Genomic DNA, 21,311 nt, shown 5'->3' with positions numbered 1-21,311 from the left:
TGCATTGCTCTACAAAACTTGTAAAATGAGAAAAAAGTGGGAAATTTAACTCTAATGCGTAACTTCAAGTTCTTCCAAAGGTATTAGTCATTATTAATTTTTAACGCCAAACGGCATGGTCTATTTTAAAAGGGGTACCTCTTGATATAGCTCTCAAGAAAGAGAATTGTTATAGGTAGCAGTATCATCATTAAAACTGAAGTTTCTTCCCTTTGAAAATGTAAACTCTCAATTTAACAACGTAACAATTGTGATCAATCAAAAAGAGGATCGTTCTAGCCCTCCACAACACTTAAATGCATTAATATTCAGCGAATTGGACGTATTTCTACCAAACGGAACTAAGTGCATCATGACGTGAGCCCTGTTGTGCATATATTCTTATGGGTCTCAGGGCTAATGTCTTAAAGCACATAGTTCCGTTAGGCAGAAATACGTCCAATTAGGACAAAAATTCACGCTCAGGTGTAAGACTACGATTTAGCTCTCCTCTTCCCCTATTCAAGCGACGCACAGTAGAACGAGCTTAAAGAAGAGGTCGGACATGGAATCATTGTTTGATACTTCAAATTTTGATGTTCATATTGTCACAAATTTAATTCCGATGGGTGTTTTCGAGAGACAATTTCACGAAAAAACCCATCATGGAACAACTTTTAATGATTTTTGTTTCGCATTTTCAAAAACTCGAGCTTTTATATTTTCCAGATTTTGTCCGACTCTTTCTACTGACTTGGTCGAATGTGCGACGAGTCACTTTAAAATTCAGCAAACGACTTCAGAAGTCAACATTAACCCGAATGCAATATCGCGCGAGATTTATCACGCCTGCTTTTTTACGTAGCAACTCCAGAGATAGCTAATAAAGAGCGCAGTTATTACCTCGTGGCTAATGGTTAATAACTGATGAGAACGAACCATACAGTATGCACGTAAACGACCTTCCTAATTTTTAGCCAATAACACTTTCCAACACGCCCGCTCTTATCAAAAATTTAAAGTGGTAGGTTTAAATGGTTGTAATAGAGTAGGTACCCATTTAGCTACGTATACATAGTTGCATTTGATGAACCTCTTCAACAAACTTGCATTGAGGTGATGATCTTTAAATGTTTCAGTAGACGCGATTAACCGTTGGAAAATGGCGTAACTTACTTAGTGAGGGGACATTAAGGAAAATAGTATTCATAATTCTAGATGATTCTAAAAATAAGAACGTACCAACTTGAGTTTAGTCTAGCTTTGTGTTTGGCGATGCTCAAATGATCAGGGAAGAGATTTCTCTTTTTCAAAGAGACTTTACTGAGCCTTTCTTAACAGTAAACTTTCAGAAATCAATTCGTGAATGTCCGTAGGTAGTTATTTTACTCAAAATTATATTCTTTGATCAGTGATTTGGTAAAAACGGCGAACATAAACGGGCATCGCTCAATAAAACGGAATCTAGGTAGTGACATTAAAAGAAAAAAAAATTGAGTTAAGAATAATTTAGAGCTTCTCTAGAAGCATATTTTAACCTATCAAAAATTTAAAGTCTGTAGAGAATAATGAATTTGCAAAATTATCTTTAAATAGTTCTCTACTTGCAGACTTGTGAAAGAATGAAGTTTTGTGCATATTTTTCTACGCTTTAAGTCATTGTCACTTGGGACCATGTTCATAGTTCCTCCTTCAGCAGATCTTTTCCTCGAGAAACCCCCATACGGTTTTCATTGTGATTATAGGGGGTTCAAGAGACGTTCACCGTATCCTTTTTTTAAAAGCTTTTACGAGCTTTCCGTAAAATTCAACACTTCAGCTTCGAAAAATGATGTTTGGTTTCATTTCTAGAAATAATAGGGAGTTTCGGACGGGAAAATGAGAACAAAAAAATTCAGTGTTTAAACACGTATCACAGTTGTCAAGAATGTTGACGGATACTCATTTAATGAAAAATTAAAAAAGTACAGAAACAGAGAAAGAGGAAAAGGAACATAAGAAAAGTACAAGAAAGGAGAAAATATTATTGCTGCGTGAAAAACAACAAGAGTGTAAAAACTGAAAGAGTACGTGACAGAGTGTAAAGATCGTTATTAAAGTAACAACCACGAGAAAAACTAGAATTTTTGGACTATTCAGTGTTTACAGTTAATAGAATTCAGTTACAAAAGTCGTACAAAGATTATTAAAATGAGAGAAAACTGAATGGATATAAAAAAGCAGAACAAAATAAATATCTTAAAAATGGAACAAAATAAACGTAAAAAATATAAATCTAACCATATCACAACAAGATATTGCAAGGGTAACAAACTGATTGATACTTGACACCCGACTCAAATCACGGACTGGAGTCATTTCGTTCAGAGAAAGAACTAACAAAACTCTTCATGCAAAAACAATTATTGCATCTCTTTACCGCAAAGGAACTTCACGGGGCCATTCACTACTTCAAATTGTCAGCGGCATTACACTCATTGTCAGTTAAAAGGACTATATTTTTCAACGAGGAATCACTATGATGGCTCACTTACGGAACAACGTAATTAAGTCGATTAATTTTCCTATGCGGATAGACTTTTAAGGATTTTAGGGTGATCCAGAAACAGCGATTCTTGATTTCAAAAAGTCATCCATTGGACGGATTTTACCAGAATAAGCTGAACTGTATTTTTTGTTACCTAATTTTTTGTAACCGCAAACGGAGCAGGACACCCACTCCTCAGGTGGCACTTATCATATTATGGTAAGTATCACCAGAGTTCTGGTGAATACTGCTATAATTCTGATTATTTTCACTAGATAGTATCACTGTATAAAAAAGCAAGGAGACTTATAGTAGATTTTACCATACTTTTTTTTTCAATGTACGGGTAATCCACAATAGATATTCTTTTTGTGCGAAACGCAGTCCAAATATTCGAATTGAATATGGGCTTTGGACTGGATCTCGATGTGAAGAATATGTCTCATGCGAACTTAATGTTGTCTTAAAGCTTTTCCAACATTTTTCGCCTCCTTGATTTTCCTTCTCAAAATAAGTACAACAAAAACAAGCGAAACTGATTTCATTGAGCTAAAAAAATTACACGATGGGTGCAAAATCAATCGACTTCAAGTAAGATTGATATGAGAGAGACAAAAATGCTGGGCGGCTGAATGATAATAAAAACATACATCAAAAAGTCGAAAAATAATACGACCACATAATTTGAGACTGATAGCGACTATTTTTCTGTGTGATAAAGGAGGTTTCTCAAGCTTTCACTTATCGAGAGTGAAATAAAATGTTAAACTGGAATGGAAAAAAAAGGAAAAGAAAAAGGATCTTCTGGCAGCAAGTCTTAAGAGACACTCAAAGTGCATCAAAATGCATTGAAACAGTTTTCCTCAGGGGACTTAAGCGACTTGAACTCATAAGTTGTTAAAGTCGTCAAGTATCGAGAGAATCAAGGTTTAGGAGTTCTTGGTATTAAAGTTAAAAAACGGTTGGTTCGATTATGTCTATAGATAATAGTACATACTTCTAACTCGAATGGGCCGAGGTGAGATGTTACGAGACAAGAGCGTCACCACGCGAAAATGCTCCGGTAGCTAAGCCACTATACAGAGAGCTTACAAAAATAGAAAAAATGCTCAGATTAGGCACGAAATTAAGAACTTAGGATTAGGTTAATACTTAATAATCACACAATTTAAGATAAGAGTTAAGTCGCAGAAGGAAAGTAACTGATTATTTAAGAGGAGGGAAACTTTAGAATGCGTCACGAGTTAGAAAAATGCGAGTCTGGTGTCTATTTAACTTTCTCCAATATTTGGATCAAAGGCAAAGACTTAGCTTCCTCGGACTTCTGAAATTCTTCCAACAGCTGAAAAAATAAGAAAAATATTGATATGAAAATTTAAATTAAGTTATTTTTTAAAATCAAATCAAAAGAATGACTGATGAACTTTATATCAGAATTTAATGACTCGGAATTTGTATCAAGGTTCTTGTGCGAATAATTTCCTGGAAATTCCATGAAGTGACAGGAATTTCGAGCGAATAAATTCGTTTCATAAAACGATACAAGTGAAAAATTCAAGATTTGACGGTTGAGAACATAACTGTGATAGAAGCGAAACAAAATTTTCGACAGAAAAAAATTGAAGTTTGATGGTAAAATTTCAAGACTTTTCACAGCTGCATAAATTTTCCTGATTTTTTCCCGGTTTCCATACCGCTTCCAGATCCGTCAATACTGGAAAAAAACACATTGGATCTAGAGTCCAGACTCTTGAAAACATTGACAAGAAAAAGGACTCTTGACTCAATCAGATTTAAGCTTAAATCAAAAGGAAATCCGCTCAAATTAAGAGGCTTGGTTCTTGATTTAAGCTTGAACCTTATTGAATCAAGAGTATTTTCTCTTGTCGATGTTTTTAGGAGTCTGGACTCTAGATCCAATGTGTTTTTTTTTCCAGTGGAGCCATTTTTTTTTAAATCAGAAAATTTACAGTCTGCCACAACGTCTGCACGATAAAATTCAGAAGTCATCAACGACCCCAGATTCAACAACCTCATCGCGCTGAGGCATGATAAAAAAGTCAAAATTGAAGCCTCCAGTGAGCTATCCCCCCCCCCCCCCCCAACCTAGCCTTGCTGAAAACTAAATCAAATTTACCGAAGAGGCAAAAACGCGACTCGGAAGTGGTAGGCGAGAAGGAGGGAAGAGTAGGGGAGGCAGAAATTCTGGTGGAGGCTAATTAAAAATGAACGCGACAACACACCGACGCGACGTGGTGGAGTTTACGTTAAAAGCATGAAGCCGTTACGGACAGCCGAGCCGAGCTTTTAAAGCCACGCTTCCACAGATAGTGCGCGACAGGGTGCAATGATTTTAGACCTGGGTCGCCCTTAAGCTATGAGCCACTCACTAGACAAGACGTGAATTCAACCTTATGATACTTGTGCTCCCATCAAAATTTCACGTAGAACATGATCTGTCCGAAGAAAATTATTGAATGAAAATAATTTCTAAAAAAGATATTGACGTAGGTACTCCGCTGCATCAGGGTGTCTACTAAAACAGGCTGGTCAAAAATAAGTACTTTTACAGTACTTTTTCGGTACATTCTCGAGAAATTCAGTACCTCCTCCGACAAAAAATTCCGTACTTTTTCAGTACCTCCATTTGACGAAATTAGAAAAATTTCAAAAATTTGAAAATGCGATAAAAATGAAAAAAAAATTAAAAAAATTCCGGATCTTTTTGCGGAATTTCCGCACTTTTACAGTACTTCCGGACCGCCCTTAAAAAATCAGTACTATTTCCGGACTTGTAGACACCCTAATCATAAATTCGAACTATTAAAACCGATTAAGGAAGGGAAAAGAAAAGAAAATATTGGAATAGATTGCCAATTAAACCTTAACGTATGAAAATCTTTGCAAGCAGTATGAAAATTGGAAAACTTTGACATCGGCGCTACGGCTCAGGTACTGTAAGTTGTCTATACTGCTAGAAAACAAGGTAGGGAAGGAACACTGCTCGACTGAGAAGTCTGCCAAAACAATTGTAGTGCGCGATTTGACTCAAGTAGACTCGCGTTTTACAATTGAGCGAGGAATACAAATTTTTCGTAATCAATGGCACATAAAACCCTTGATATCTTAGTGTGAAGATAATTTCAGAAATACTCGATGCGCAAATCGTAGGCTAAAACTTGGGACAAAAGTTTTTTTTTTTATTATTATTATTTTTTGGTTCAAGGCGATCAAATTCAGAAGATAAAGCAAGATTGATCCAACATTGCCCACAAACTGTAGAAACAGTCAGGTTTAAAATCATCGCACTCTCCCGCGCGAACTCCACATCGCCAGCGCAGCGCCCTGTGGAACCGTGGCTTAACGCAGGATCGCCGCCCCCTCCGAATATCGTTAACCATAGACTTCCCTGTCGCTAAAAGTTGCGCCTGGTATTGGGGGCGTGAGCGTCTTCATAATTGGTATATTAGGGGACCGAGTTCTCCCTTACGTAGGTGCGCAAGGAAATACGAAGAGCCTATTGCACACAATATACAGATACATGAAAAGACTTTAAAAAGGAAAAATCGTACATGAATCATAATGAGAATATTAAACATTTCTGAAATGTAGGTACTCCTTGAAGAATAATAAGTAACAGATTGTATCACACATTTTCAAATTTCCTGTGTCCGCAAGGACTTTTTTCGAAACACTACTACTCGGACTTCATGTGGGAAATTTTCAACGGGTCACTAGAAAAACATCTCTTGGATCCGAAGTTCTGACTCTTAAAAAATTTAACGAGAAGAAATACTATTGATGCAATCGGATTTTCGCTCGAATTGGCAGTCAAGTCTCTTCATTTAAACGGATTTCCTTTTGATTCAGGCAAAAATCTGATTGAATCGGAGTATTCTATTTTTTGGTCTAATTTTTTAAAAGTCTAGACTCTGGATCCAGGAGACCTTTTTTCCAGTTCCTTCTCGAAAGAGCGAGGGAAAATCTAACGGAATTGTGTACCAAAATGGTGATGAAACTTCCTTTAATGGGTGAAATTTGACAGGAGATTTGCGACGTCACAAACCGAGATACGTGCGGCATACGAAACCTCGTGTCTGGTGGCCAATTCTGCGTCATTAATTTTTTTTTTAATACTTCCTTTTTTCTTTTTTTGTTAACACTAAAATTGGGAGGCTTATACTGATCTATGCCCACTACTTCCCCTCGTAAGATCATAAAGAATAGCTTATACCCTCTTATTCCTAAATGACTTACGTAATTCTCGAACAACCCCAAAGCTGTGAAGGAATCGCGACGGAGAGTTTGGATCCGCCTGTAGATTCTGGGGGGGGGGGGGGGATAATTTTGGTTAGACTAATACAGTAACTCAAGTTGAACGGTGTGGGGAGGCGTGTGGGTGGTAATTAAGACGTGTGCAGTTAGCGCTCGACGCCTCCCCCGGTGAGAGATCCCTGTGTTGCTAATTGCATAAGTGGCCGTTAGTCATGGGCTCAGGTGGTCGACAGTCGCGACGACAACGTGGTGGCGTTTTTATGAGTTACTTTTCGCCCGCCAGTTTTGGATCATCTCCGAGGGTGTCAAACCGTCGGAGAAATCCACTAAGGTATGGAGTTCACCCCCAAATAAGTTTACGCACTTATAAAATGCGACGGGGGAAAAATCAATATTTACGGTGAAAAATTAGGATAACTGCCGAAAAACACGATTTTTTGTAAAGTTATGTCTGAATTTAAAGCTTTTTTCTTTTCCCTGCAATTAAAGAACGAACTATTGCAGAGTATTGAATGACCACTTATTTTAAAGTGAATTTAATGTTCTTTAAAAATGTTTTTTTTTCTTTTGGCAGAAACTTCATACTTTTCTTGAAAAATGCAAAAATATCACAAGCTGATTGCGGTAGACGCACGAGTCGTAAGACAGTGAGTTGGAATTTTTTAGCTAACGTGCGTTAAAAATAAGCAAAAAGCTGCAAATATCAATACAGAGGGAAAAAGCTCACATGAGCACAATTTTCCCCCAAAGAGATTTTAGCCTAAAAAAATGCCAACTCACTGCAAAAATGACTGAAAAAATGCAAATTTTTTAGTGTATTTCAACGTTGTTAGACCATTTCCCCCTAACAATCGTTTCGGTAGTAGAACTACAGAGATTCCCTCAAAAAACGCTTTCGCTGCAATTTATTCCGAGTTGACACCCTTTTTTTGCTATTTTGACCTGACTAATTCGATATCTTGATTCTTGCTTTTACTTTCAATGCTAAACTGACGTCAGTTTTCGGTCAGTTGTGCTGGTTACAAAATCGTGATATGATGCCTGATTCTTGTAGATTAGCTATAATTAATTAATTAATCACCCTTTGACAAGTCGGGTTTTTCATGTCATCCACCGCGGTAATGACACCCGTACATTCTTCCACCTTGATTTCTTACGAGTTTCACGTTGAACAACCAGTGCAATGTGCGTCACACCGATCGATGAAAGCAAGGGTGTCACTACCGCGGTGGATGACGTCATAAACCGAGTTTTTCAAGGCGCGATAACTCGGTTCATGTTCAACATAGAAAGTTGCTGTTTAGATAGATCTAGAATCCCTTGGTACTGAGAGTCAAGACAATGTGAATCCATTTCTGATTGGTTCCCATATTTTAGGCCTTCACAGTGTCACGAACGGAAGAAAGAGTACATTTTCACCGATTGCAAAGATTCTAATCTGGAATAGACCGGGGAATTACGGGTTTGGCAAGGAACAAACGGAATGAGCGAAGGAACGGGGAAAGGAATTTGAGAATGGGCCGATCAAAGATTACGAAAAACGTTCAATTTCTGTAATCTATATTCCCGTTTGTGACTCCATGAGGGGGTGTTATCTTGACTCTCAGTATAAAGGGACTCTGGGTAGATCATATTATTTTTAGTTTATCTGCAAGAATAAAGCACCAAAACAAGATTTTGTGACCAGCACAACTGACCCATTCGATTTTACATGTAGGCTACCCTTTGGGCCCTAGAAGCTCCACGACCTAACCTCAAAATCACCGACATGTACTCTCTCCATATAGGTACTCTAGACCGAACTCGACAACGGTGCCGTGTCCAGTGTCCAGTTCAGCGAGTAGTTGGCCGTTGCGTCTTGGCCGATAAATTCCATTCGCTCCGGGCGGGGGCTCGGAGCGGGGCCGGACGCCGGAGGAAGGCGATTCGAGGCGCTTAATTGAGATTTATCCCCGGCGACGAATCCGCTTGCAGCCGAACAAGTGCGAGCGGGCGCAATAAAAATTACCCGGCGCGCCCCGGAGGGGTAGGCGCTACCGGGACTCCGACTCCGCGAGGGAGGGAGCCAGCGCCCGCACCCAACGACGGATCCAGGCCGTAAAATACCGGCGGAAAGAATAAAAGCCCCGAATGCTGCGGAGAAGGAGTCGAGAGTGCAGCCGATACGCTGTAAATTCACCCGGCCCCTCGCTGAGGTGGGGTCCTCGCAAAGGTCCTCACCAAATTTGCGCCCTGCTCTTTTGGAAAGCGTCTTGAGGTTCTTTCAATTTTCGATTCCCAACTTTTCGAGATGTTTAAAGTCTTAGAAACAGTCTCTGCACAGAGCACAGGGCGGCAAAATTTCATGGAAAATAAAATCTTGAAATTTCACGTGAAATATTTCATAAAATTTCGGAGATGTATGAAAGAGGTATATTGAAATAATTCGGTTTTTTTCATGTGTCACAAAATGTAAAAATTGTGACTTTCTTCTATTTTTTTGTGTTGTGTAGACGTTAATAATGTTGCGATATGATCTACTGTTATAATTTACTTCTTGACGAAAGACACGGCACTGACCTGGTAGCTGAGTTCCTGATCAAAAACGGCTCTATTTTCAGGGCAGTCGTGGATGCAAGCCAGTAGCACCGGGAACAGGAGTCTTGTCAGATTTGGGTTGCTGAAGTAAGGAAACGGAAGGTTGCACAACTGCTGCAGGACGGTCGGCATGTGTCCCGTTTGTAACATTAACTAAAAAAGAAAACAAAGAGAAACAAAATCACGTGAATTAAAATGCAGATGGAATCAAAACGAAAATAGGTGATCGAATATTTGTTGTAACCTAAGTATGCGTGACGACGATATCAATGATACCACCATTCGACCACGAGGGAGCCCGTGTTGCCTATGCTAAAAATTGAAGGAAAACTGACATGCCGTTGGAGTAACCTCTCCCCATCCAGTTAGAGGATATCCTGAGTGTGTGTTACGAATGAATCGTCATATCACGATGATACCACTATTCGACCACGTGGGAGCCCGTGTTGCCTATACCAAAATATTGAAGGCAAACTGACAAGGCGTTAAAGTGATACATTTCCAGTTCGGTCGGAAGCTATATTTTGTGTGTGTTACGAGTAAACGTGCGTTCGATTTTATCATCTTATGGCTATTATTTTTAACGTTGACGCAACGCGGACCGCCTAATTTTGAAGTGAAAATGGTCTCGAAGCAGAAGGAGAGGAATCTTCGAGTTTTGACATAGAATTTCCGATGAATTCCTCTTATTTATGGGATATTTTCGTAGTTTTTGGTGAATTCCGGCATTGTTCTGTCTTTTTCAAATTCGCGGCATCGCGATTCAAATACGATTGTGTGACACACAAAAGAGTCATTTGAAGAGTCGACAGGACTCGATGGCACATCCATGAAAATTTCGTATTTAAAGCTTTCAAACCCTCTTGTATCAAGTTCTCTCCAATCCTCAATTTCAAAACAATCACTTCCATCTTTTGTCGCAAAAAAATCACGTCGATTTTATGGAAATTAGCAGTTAATTTTTCCGACCAGCAACCGTATGAAATCAAACGATTTTCGTTCAATTTAGGTCTAAAATCCTAATATGTCGACGACGCTGATGTAATACGGGAAACCGTTCATACATTGGAAAAAAAGTCTCTTGGATCCAGAGTCGAGACTCCTGAAAAATTCGACAAGAAAAACTGCTCTTGATTAAATCGGATTTTTGCTTGAATCGAGAGCCATAATAATATAAGCGGATTTCCTTTTGATTCAAGCAAAATCCGATTGAATCAAGAGTATTTTTTCTTGTAAAGTTTAAGAGTCTGGACTTAGGATCCAAGAGACTATTTAATCCAGTGCATTTTTCATTTTATTAGACAGTCCCGATTTTTTTGGGGAAAAATTCAATTAATTCTAGGAAATCGATTTTTCCCAAAAAGCGTCATTGCCACTCTTCACTTGAATGAATCGACTTTTCAACTCGTACAATGACTGGCCAATTCTCACGAGTTCGGTTTCCTGCGGGCGACTACAGGTGACTTACACTCCGCACCGCGCCACCAAGCCGCGAGAAGAGGACATTACACCTGTGTACCGCGTACTCCTCCCTCCCACAAGTTCAGTTTCCGAATTGTAACCGAGCTGATGCACCCCAAACTTGAATATTCCCACGATCACTTGACGAATCCACGCGACAAACGAAAGCCGAAGGTTTCCGCTCCGTGTCGGAAACTTCCTTGTTTCATTACCGATGACGGAAATGTCACGCGTAAGATGCAAGGTGCGTAATTAGAGTCTAGTTTTTTTACGTATCTACGCTGGTAATGCTAGGCTGATGTAAGGAGGGGGGGAAATAGCGGTTCTGCGAGATGGTATTGACGGTAATAAGAAATAAGGGTGTCTACGGAAACAGACTAACCAGAAATTAGTACTTCTTCAGTACTTTTTCAGCACGTTCCCAAGAAATTCGGTACTTTTTCAGTACCTCCAATCAGCGAAATTCGAAAAATTTTAATTTCTCGCTCAAATTGCGACAAAAATGACAAAAAATGAAAACATTTCCTGACCACTTCGCGGAATTTCCGCACTTTTTCAGTACTTCCGGACCGCCCTTAAAAAATTAGCACTATTTCCAGACTTTCCGGAAATTCCGGACTTGTGTCTACAACACTGGAAACCCTGGAAATAGACGGTAAGGCAACGGGGTGCTTACAATATTTTGGGGGGCAAAGTTTCGGACAAATCCCTGAATTTTTCTATGGGCTATTCAAATATTACGTGGGACATTTCAGTCGAATTTTTGGCCCCCTATTTTTCAGAAATTAGCAGAGGAAGCTTGAAAATAGTTGAAAACATGCTTTCACTTGGTATACATGAATTTTTATTGAAATAGGAGTCAGCCTGGGCTTTTAGAGCTCTTAAAACCTGAAATTTGAATTCGTAGAAATCCGTGGAGATAAGTTATATGGGGGAAACATTTGGAACCCTCAATCTACGGAGTAAAATCGGAGTCATACACATTCCACGTGACCACTTACACAGTTTTGGGTGAGCCACTAAAAAAAGACGGAAAAAAGGTGGAAAAATTCATGATGCACGAGCATTTTTCGAAAAATCGGACGGTTGCATTTTTAAAACTACACGGAAATGTTCGTGATTGAAAACTTCGAAAAGTGTGACGTAAAATGTCAACTTTAAAACGTATCGAATCGAACGTCGAACCTACTAAATCCATTTCAGATTTTCACTTTTTTTAACGATGAAGCTTTTCAGTTTCCGGGTTTTTTGTTTCAGTTTTTTCCCTCAATTTTGTCGGCTCTAGCAACTTAATATTAAAGTGCTCGTGCCTTGTAATTTTTTCCAAAAACAAGGAAAAAAGGGCAACATTAGACATGAAACACGAGGAACGAGAAATTATGTGGATTCAGTGGCGTGACGTGCTTTGCGACATATCGATTGATCTGCCATTTAAATCTATTAAAAAGGATCGATAAACAGGGTGGTACGAACCCCTTAGTAATCGATTCTTTGCCATAGCTTCAAATGCGGAAAAATCGATAATCGATTATTCACGCCTCGCCACTGTTTGGGTAGGGAAAGATTGAGGTTACATTTTGATTGGGGGGGGGGGGGAGGAGGAGGACAATATTGTACTGTAAAAACATAGTAACAACATTTTATTGTAGTCACAATATAAATAGTCACTTGCGATAAGTCTGATGCCCTTCAGTAAAGTGCTCTCTTGTCAGGTTAGAGGTCCAAAATGCCGGAAAAGTGCGTTATGTAATTGGACGTATTTCTATCAAACAGAACTATGTGCATTAAGAGAAGAGCCCTGAGCTCCATGAGAATACATGCATAATAGGGCTCACGTCATAATGCACATAGTTCCGTTTGATATAGAAATACGTCCAATTTATGGACGGCCTGGGCTCCTCTGGCTGGAAAACAAGGCAGGCAATGTGACGCATCAAGTATCAAATATCATTTTTCGAAAATGCAATTTTTCCTGACTTTTTGCTTGACCTTTCCTATTTCCCCGAGTTTTTTCGCTTCCATACACCCAATTATCTCCGACTTTTGTCCAGATTTTCGGGGTGACCAAATCGAGAACTTCAGGGTGTCGTAAGAATGTTTGGTACAGATAACCGAAGTTTATTTTCCAGTGGGCGTGGCGTGCTTTGCGATAAATCGATTGTTGTACCATTTAAACCTACGGAAAAAGATCAATAAACAGGGTGATCGCAGCGAACACCTTAATAATCGATTCTATACCATAGGTTTAAATGGCATAACAATCGATACATATAGCAAAGCACGCCACGCCACTGTTATTTTCCCTCCTCCTACGAAACCAGAAAAATGTCTGACTGAATGCCCTCTCCAGATGTGTCTTTCGAATTGAAACCATCTCCAAATCCACTGCAAAGAGTAAATGTACAGAGAGGTGACAAGATACAAAGAACGACTCCGGTGGAGATATTCCGGGGAACGCTTGGGGAGGAGGGGGGGAGGTTAAGCGCCGCCTCGGTTATCTGAAATGGTCTCATCTTCTTCGGCCGAGAAACAAAAGCCAACTTGCTTGCATTTTAACGCCGTCGGTAGAGTTGTTGCCAAATCGCTTGGAAAAATTCCGGAATCTGCCGTGCTCAGGAAGAACATCGTATGGACGTTCGGATGTTGTAAAAATTCCAGTGGCGACGCGTGAATGATCGATTATCGATATTTCCCCATTTGAAGCTGTGGTAAAGAATCGATTTTGAAGGTGTTCGTTGCGAACACCCTGTTCATCGATCTTTTTCCACAGGTTGAAATGGCAGATCAATCGATATATCGCAAAGCACGCCACGCCACTGAAAAATTCCTTGCATAAAAAATTTATTTTTGAGGAAAGTTATGAATACATTTTCTTGAAACTATCTGATACTTACAGAAATGCTTCATTGCCAAAACTCCTGACTTTCCCAACCTTTTTTAGCTATGCCCTTTCCCTGACTTTTTTCTCTAACTTTTTCTTGTCTTTCTCTGACCAGCACTCAAAACTTCCGCTTGACTCTTTTTCTTTCAAATTGGTTGATTTTTGCTCAACTGAGGACAAATTTTCACTTCTGAGGATTCGAATTATGAAAAGCATTCAAAAGTTTTGTCAAAAAGTTGCCAATGGTACGTAGGCGCCGACGAACTACTCTCGAAAGTACATTATATTTCCCACACATTCTGAGTTTCTCGGTTTTCCAGACCACCATGAACCATACATTGAATTGCGAAGAAAATTCAAGAAAAAAAATTCACAGACGGGCTACTAGACAAGGTCTGAAGTAAAAGAAAATGTCACATGTCACCTCTTCAAAAACTTGCTTCGATGACAATTCACACGACGGGAAGTACTAAATACTAAAAAAAAACTCTTGAGCGAGATATTGACAATTATTTTAAAAACAGATCAAATAGAAGTTCGATTATACAAATGACGTCTTTTGTACTTTTGCCATTTGATCAATGTTAATAGAAAACACCTCTATCTTGTTCAGGAGTTGATTTTCAGACTTTTTGTCGAAAGATTTGTTTTTCTCGTGGAATTTTGAAGAGAAAATGCGTGGCGTTCACTGAAAAAAAAATATATGGCTATATAACCATACCGTACGCGTTCCGGGCTCAGAGGCCGAAAGTTCCGAGCGTAGCACCCGGAGCAATCGAAGCTACGGCTCCAGCACCCGGAACTTTCGGCCGCAGAGCCCGAACGGACGGTATGTCCATAGAATATAAAACCCGTGATTTTTTTTTTTCAGTGTTCTGCTGTAATATGAATTAGTGAAAATGAATGGGCCTCTAGAAAGTTAGGAACCTCGTCTAGAGGCCCATTTTCCGGAAAATGCGTACTTGACAAAAAAAAATTTGGCAACGTTGGAATGCTGATACGGGGTTTTTCCTGGGGATGATAAAATTCTAGGTGGTTTGGCGGGAGGAGACTGGTTAGCGGCGGCGCCGCACAGTGGATCGAGTCAACAGGAGAGGTCGGACAAAATTTGGAAACTTTAACGCTTATAACTCCAATTATATAGACTTAAAACTTTTTTTTGGCAAAACCGATTACTTACTTATTTACTATTCACGATGGCCATTTCGGGTGGTCAGGCCGCCCATCATCAGGTGACTAGTCACCCAGTTTAGTCACCTGATGATGGGCGGCCTGACCACCCGAAATGGCCATCGTGAATAGTAAATAAGTAAGTAATCGGTTTTGCCAAAAAAAGTTTTAAGTCTATATAATTGTGTGTAGTGCCGATAAAATTTTACAAGTGCAATATGCAACAATATAGTGCTTATAACTCCGTCTATACAAAACTTTGAGGTTCTACAAGTGATTCCATTGGTTTTCTCGTAACATTTTCTTCACAAAGCACCTCGTAAAGTTCAAAATGTGACGAAACAAACATGAAAATTTGTAGTTTTAGTAAAAAAATTCATGTCCGACCTCTCTCGTTGACTCGATCCACTGTGCGCCGGAGCGAGAATCCGAGGATGGAACTTGATGGCCGCCGTCTAATGACAAACACCACTTACGCGCCGATCGCGGTGGGAATCGAAATAAAATCGAAAGGACCGAATCCAGAGTGGCCGGACTCGCCGAGGCAAATGAGAGGGATAAAAATGGATGGCGCCTTTTAAGCTCTCCTTTGATCTCGTCCCGCCACGACGCGGTGTCCATCTTCGGATGATTCGCTTATCTCCGTACCTTCGATTCAGATAATTTCAGGGGGTCAGGTCGAGTCACTTCTGGGTCGGACACGGTGCTATCTCTCCAACGAGTAGGGGCGCAGGTCTGCTACGTTACAAGCGAGAGAGCAGTAAAACCCAAATTTTCGTTTTCCTTTAAAATTGTTCAACTAATCGAATTTAAATGTGCCGACTCCGAAAGCTGACATAAAAACAGATCGTCCTAATTGTATAAAACAAGAGCTGCGAGGAAAGCAGAAGCTGTTCAGAAATTGACGTTATTCCGGACAAAACAGCGGTCACACTATTCCGCGGATAAGTGATATTGTACATGTATATGTACATACTGTCGTATTGAGTAAAATTATACCCTTTTTTCAAATGTTCAAACCTTATATGTTAAAACTTTTTTTGCACGTCCAAGACGTAATCACGCAAAGATGCAGAGTATATCACGTGCTGTCATCTTGCCTAATGCGTGAGGCCGTCTGTGTGTACAGTCGAACATCAAATTCCGTCAATTTTGAGCTACTGTTTCATATTGAACATTTTATGTAGAATGGAAGATTCGGTCGAGAAAATTTTCCGTTTAGCCACTGCTAGGTTTATTATCTCACAACATCATTTTTACAATCATTGCTATGTATAGTGATACGACAGTGCAAGCAGTGCATAACTTCGTCGAAATGGAGGAGCTAGAGGTTAGAAGTTGGAAATTCGGAAACCTTCGTATCAGATCCAGAACTCTTTGTTGCCATCTTGATTCTATAGCTAAATCCAAAACTGGGGGCGAAAAGGCTACCATGAAAGCCTAAAACTCGCCAACCAATCGGAGAATGGCACATTTTTTCCGTAGTAAAAGAGTAGAAATAACGATACTATTCCTCAATAGGTGCATTAAATCACACCAATTTGGCTTTTAACTGTGTTAGAAGCCTCTAGAACGAGCGTTATCAAGGCAAACATCACGCACAACGCAAAAACAGATGGTTTTATCTAATGGGTAAAATATTTTAAAGTTCTATTAGTTTTGTCACACTTTAAACTAAACCGTTAAGAGAGATTTTTCTACAAAACGAAGAACACTTGTTCTATGCTCTGACTAGATTACGGCTTACCCAAAGAATTCTAATTGCGGCAACTATAATTCTAGTTGGATAGAGCGAAAAATCTCATTTGAAGACCAAACTTGTCGGTTCCCCGGACTATGGTCATTGTATTCCCGATCTATTTATACCTCTTTCGATACACAAGCAATAACGTATACACTAGTAATGAAATACAAGCGCTTTACTTACTTGATTATCGTTATTTCCGACGGCGAAATATCCGACAAGTTCGACCACTTGATGAAGGAGTTCGGTTTCGTTTTTGTTCTGGGAACAATACCACAGTAAGTAACTTGCGATGTGACGGAATTGCAAGGAAATTCCTTCAGCTCCAAGAACGCTCTGTGAATCAAACAAAACATATCTTTACATGTAAATAAACTTAAAAGAAAAGTATAAAAAGGGGGAAAAAATCAGTCTTGCTGCAAATTACAGTGCAGAAACTATAAAAATTCAGATCCATTAAACTGCCGCAATTTCCTTAAAAGAATAAAAAGTGTAGGGAGTTTGGATGTGAAAATGAGACATCAAACATTCCCCTGGATAAAACAAATTCAACTCAACTGAAGAAAGAAAAGAGAGCGCGAGAGAATGTAGCGGGAGTTCAAAACGCCTTCATTGAACTAAGTAGGCCAACCCACAGACAGTTGAGCGCAGTCTCAAAGCCAGGTTCATCATATTTACGCGGCGTCGCATTCTGACGTTCTGTTGTCGTAAACGGATGGCAGGTAACCTACGCTTTCTTCCTCTATTGAAGAGGATGGCCCGCTAAGAAGTATCATCAAGGGGTGGTTCTGAAAATTAAGGGCTCATTTTTAAAATGTGCATGCGAAACATCCCAACAACTGGACAGTCATCTTTGCCTCTCATAGTCTTACATTGAATACTCACTAGAGCTCAAATTTTCGACTAAAATTGAAATTTTTGAACTTATTGACCTTGTTTTCCCCGCAAAATAGTGTAGACCCAGCACTATCTTATTATCTTGTTACGTACAGTTCCCGCTACATTTTTGGGTGTTTTTTTTATATTAGGTAAGAGCTTCGCTAGAATACACGTATTGTAAGGTTCATTTTCTTAAAACTTCATTTTTGGACTTGCTGCTCTCTTCGGTAAGAGACCATCTACATGATATCAAGGTCTCGAAAGGAGAAAGAGAGGAATTAAAGGGTGCCAAATAATACGTGCCTGACATAGCAGGAGGGGAAAGAGAAGGTGACAAAAAATCGCAAAAAAAAAAACCTAAGCCCAAACACGGCAAGGATTTTCCCCGCATTATGAGACTCTGAGACAGTGGCAATCTTTGAAAGCCGGCAACGGCTATTCCTTCCTTCAAATGTATGTAAAACAATCAATTCTTGGTGAGGCTGCTTGCCTAGTCTGAAATCGATATGTATAGTGGATTTAAACGGGGTCAACTGCGGGGGAACACTACTTTTCCTCCGTTTAAATGTATGCAAAGCAATCGATTTTAGGCGAAACAAGCCAAAAAATTGCCAAAAAAGTAACTGAGCCCAAACACAGCAGGGATTTTCCCCGTATTATGAGACTCTAAGACGATGGCAATCTTTGAAAGCCGGCAACGGCTATTCCTTCCTTTAGATGTATGTAAAACAATCGATTCTTGGTGAGGCAGCTTGTCTCTCCTGAAATCGATATTTATGAGGGATTTAAACGGGATCCGCTGCGAGGTAACAAAGGCGCTTTTCCTCCGTTTAAATGTACATGTAAAACAATCGATTTTAGGCAAAGCAAGCCAAAAAATTGTAAAAAAAGGAACTAAGCCAAAACACAGCAGGGATTTTCCCCGTATCATGAGACTCTGAGACAGTGACGATTCTTGAAAGTCGACAACACTGCTTTTCCTCCAATTAAATGTATGCAAAACAATCGATTCTCGGTGAGGCAGCTTGCCTCTCCTGGAATCGATATTTATAATGGATTTAAAAGGGGTCCACCGATCGTGTCGCAGTCTCATCCCAGGGGCTGGGAACGGGGACAGGTCGATTCCCTCCGTTTAATTCTATGCAAAACAATCGATTTTAAGCGAAGCAAGCCAAAAAATTGCAAAAAAAGGAACTGAGCCCAAACACAGCAGGGATTTTCCCGGTATTATGAGATAGTGAGATATGGATAATGATTTTTGAGATAATAGCGATTCTTGAAAATTGGCACTACTGCTTTTCCTCCATTTAAATGTATGCAAAACAATCGATTCTCGGTGAGGCAGCTTGCCTCGCCTGAAATCGATATTTATAATGGATTTAAACGGGGTCCACCGTGTCTCGGTCTCGGTCTCATCCCAGGGGCCGGGAACGGGGACAGGTCGGCCGGAGCGGGGCCGAACGGCTCGGGAAATCGGCGCGCGGAGAGGATGCGAGATTTGTTTGCGCTGCATTTGTTTGTACTTGGGTTTTAATTGAATCATATCAACATTAGCATCCGCAACCGGGCTCCCCTCGGCGGCCTGGAAACTCCTCCGCTTTTATTAGCTTTCGAAAGCGATTCAACTTTCCTTGTTTGCAGTTCACCCACTTGACGAGCTCCCGCTTTCCCGCCGCGATTCCTTCCCGTTTCCACGGCCGTGTTGCCGGTTCGCCGAGGAATTGCGGGGTTTTCCCATTTGGATCCAAGGAGATTCAAGGGCTGAGAATCAAAAGCTCCGGTATCCATTCCAATGTCTAAAAATTTGGCTGGTGTTCAATTTTTAAAAAAGAGTGATCAATAAGACAATATGCGTAAATTTCTTACCACACTTTTTTTTTACTACACTGGAAAAAAACACATTGGATCTAGAGTCCAAACTCTTGAAAACATTGACAACAAAAAATACTCTTGATTCAATCAGATTTTTGCTTAAATCAAAAGGAAATCCGCTCAAATTAAGAGGCTTGGTTCTTGATTTAAGCAAAAATCCGATTGAATCAAGAGTATTTTTTCATGTCGATGTTTCTAAGAGTCTGGACTCTAGATCCAATGTGTTTTTTTTTCCAGTGTAACAAGTAGAGAATTCTAGAAAAAGTACGTAAACAGAAACTCACCTGCTCTGTTTAAAATGAATTAAAACGGATGCCAAATTTTTAGACAGCGCGATGGGATTGCAGGTTTTGATCCTCAATTACTCGAGTTTAACCCGAAAATCTGCTGACTTTCAAAATTCGCACGCTTGCCGCGTCTGCTAGTAGCAAACTGATTAAAGGGGTTCGGTATATCGGACGCAGCGTCGACCCTCTTCCAGAGTTGCAAAATTGACTTGAATAATTCAATTTTTTAAAGGTTATAACTGAGCGATTTACGTTGAAAATGTTGCTGATTTTAGCAGGGCCGGATTTACCTACTTGCCGCCCAGGGGCCGCCTGTATTTTGCCTCCCCCTTCTCATTCGTTTTGAAACATCAATAAAAACCATCAAGTAAACGTGACGGAGGAGGAGGGGTGCATAAGACGCGTTTACTCGTGTTGGACACACTTTTTGCGAAAGCCCTTTCAACACTACTCGCAAAAGTTCATGCAACTTTGCGCGAAAGTTAGGTTTATTAGAAACGAACGAAAAAATTATGAAAGAACAAACATAGATATGGTTTAATAATTTCAACTTCCGCCGCACCGCGCTGACCGAACTGTGTTTTTGAGCGATGCATGAAGTATTCCTACAGTCTTGCAGGCGCTATGCGTTTATCGCCGACCGCTGCTGGCCGCACTGTGTTTGACGTAATGCAGGGTGTATTCGTGCAGTCTTGTACTACTTCAATATTAAGCTTCCATCGCCTTGCTAAGGCGCTGGGATACAACTATTTGACCTCTCCAGAACGCGTGAAGTATCACTCCTCAATTGAAGGCGTTTTCGAATCTTCTGTATTTACAAGACGAGATTTTCCAAATTGTTTTGCGTTACATTTTTGATTTGAGTACCCTTTATTATTCAGTTAAATTACTCCAGCTTCTTAATTTTTAATTATTCTGCAATCTATACTATAAGCTCCGAGACCTCCTAATTTTGCGAAACTGGTAACGCTTAGTTCCAGCGTTCTACCGGGCCGATTTTCATGATTTTTGCGGCTATCGACGGGCAATGGTCTCTAGATAAGCCAACTCTTTTCAGATTTTCAAAATATGGCCCAGGTTTTTTTATATTACGTGGTAAAGTTGCGAATTCTCCCATTTAAACAAGGTAAATTTATACTTTTTGTCATAGTTCGTTTGAGCGTTCTACCAGGCCGATTTCCATGATTTTTGCGTAAATCGACAGGTAATAGGCCCTAGATGAGCCCGCTGCAATCAGATTTTGTAAAAAGGACCCAGGTTTTTTTAAAATCACGTTATAAAAGTGAGTGAGTTTACAGAATGCTCCGGCACTGCTACCGCTATGCGCGGGAGGATGCGCAGTGGTCGAGGAGGTTGCGCAGTAGCTGTGTAGCCTGCGCATCAGCTCTACACTTATCTACACAAGATTCGCACCGGAAACTTCGTCTCGTACGGTGGCCGAGTCGTTTAAGACGTCGAATGCGTTCTTCTATAACTCGGTGCGGGTTCGATCCCCGACTTATAAAATCTTCATTATCGCCTGGCTATCATTATTCATTGTTTTACTGCAATATTTCATCAAGCAGTCATTCCAAAACGCGTCCTTTTGATTTTGAAGTAATTTTAAGTAAAGTTTAAAATTAAAGTATACCTCATATCGTAATTGTTTAGGGGAAAAAT

General features: G+C 39.9%; 1 protein-coding gene across 1 annotated transcript in view; it reads right to left on the bottom strand.

The window, feature by feature from the left end:
• Positions 1-1,872: 1,872 nt before the first annotated feature.
• Positions 1,873-21,311, bottom strand: part of ssp3 (short spindle 3) — a 44,819-nt gene continuing 25,380 nt past the window's right edge. Inside the window, exons 19-21 of the mRNA XM_019052106.2 lie at positions 16,798-16,950; positions 9,341-9,511; positions 1,873-3,848 (exon numbers count right to left, since the gene is read on the bottom strand). Coding sequence (XP_018907651.2) covers positions 3,774-3,848; positions 9,341-9,511; positions 16,798-16,950 — 399 coding nt within the window. The 3' untranslated portion in view covers positions 1,873-3,773. The remainder of the gene's footprint in view (positions 3,849-9,340; positions 9,512-16,797; positions 16,951-21,311) is intronic.

This window comes from Bemisia tabaci, chromosome 5 (genome assembly GCF_918797505.1).
Source record: "Bemisia tabaci chromosome 5, PGI_BMITA_v3".
In the NCBI taxonomy this organism is placed as follows: Eukaryota; Metazoa; Arthropoda; class Insecta; order Hemiptera; family Aleyrodidae; genus Bemisia; species Bemisia tabaci.
Note: the sequence above shows the minus strand (reverse complement) of the source record. Positions and strands in the feature narration are given on the sequence as shown.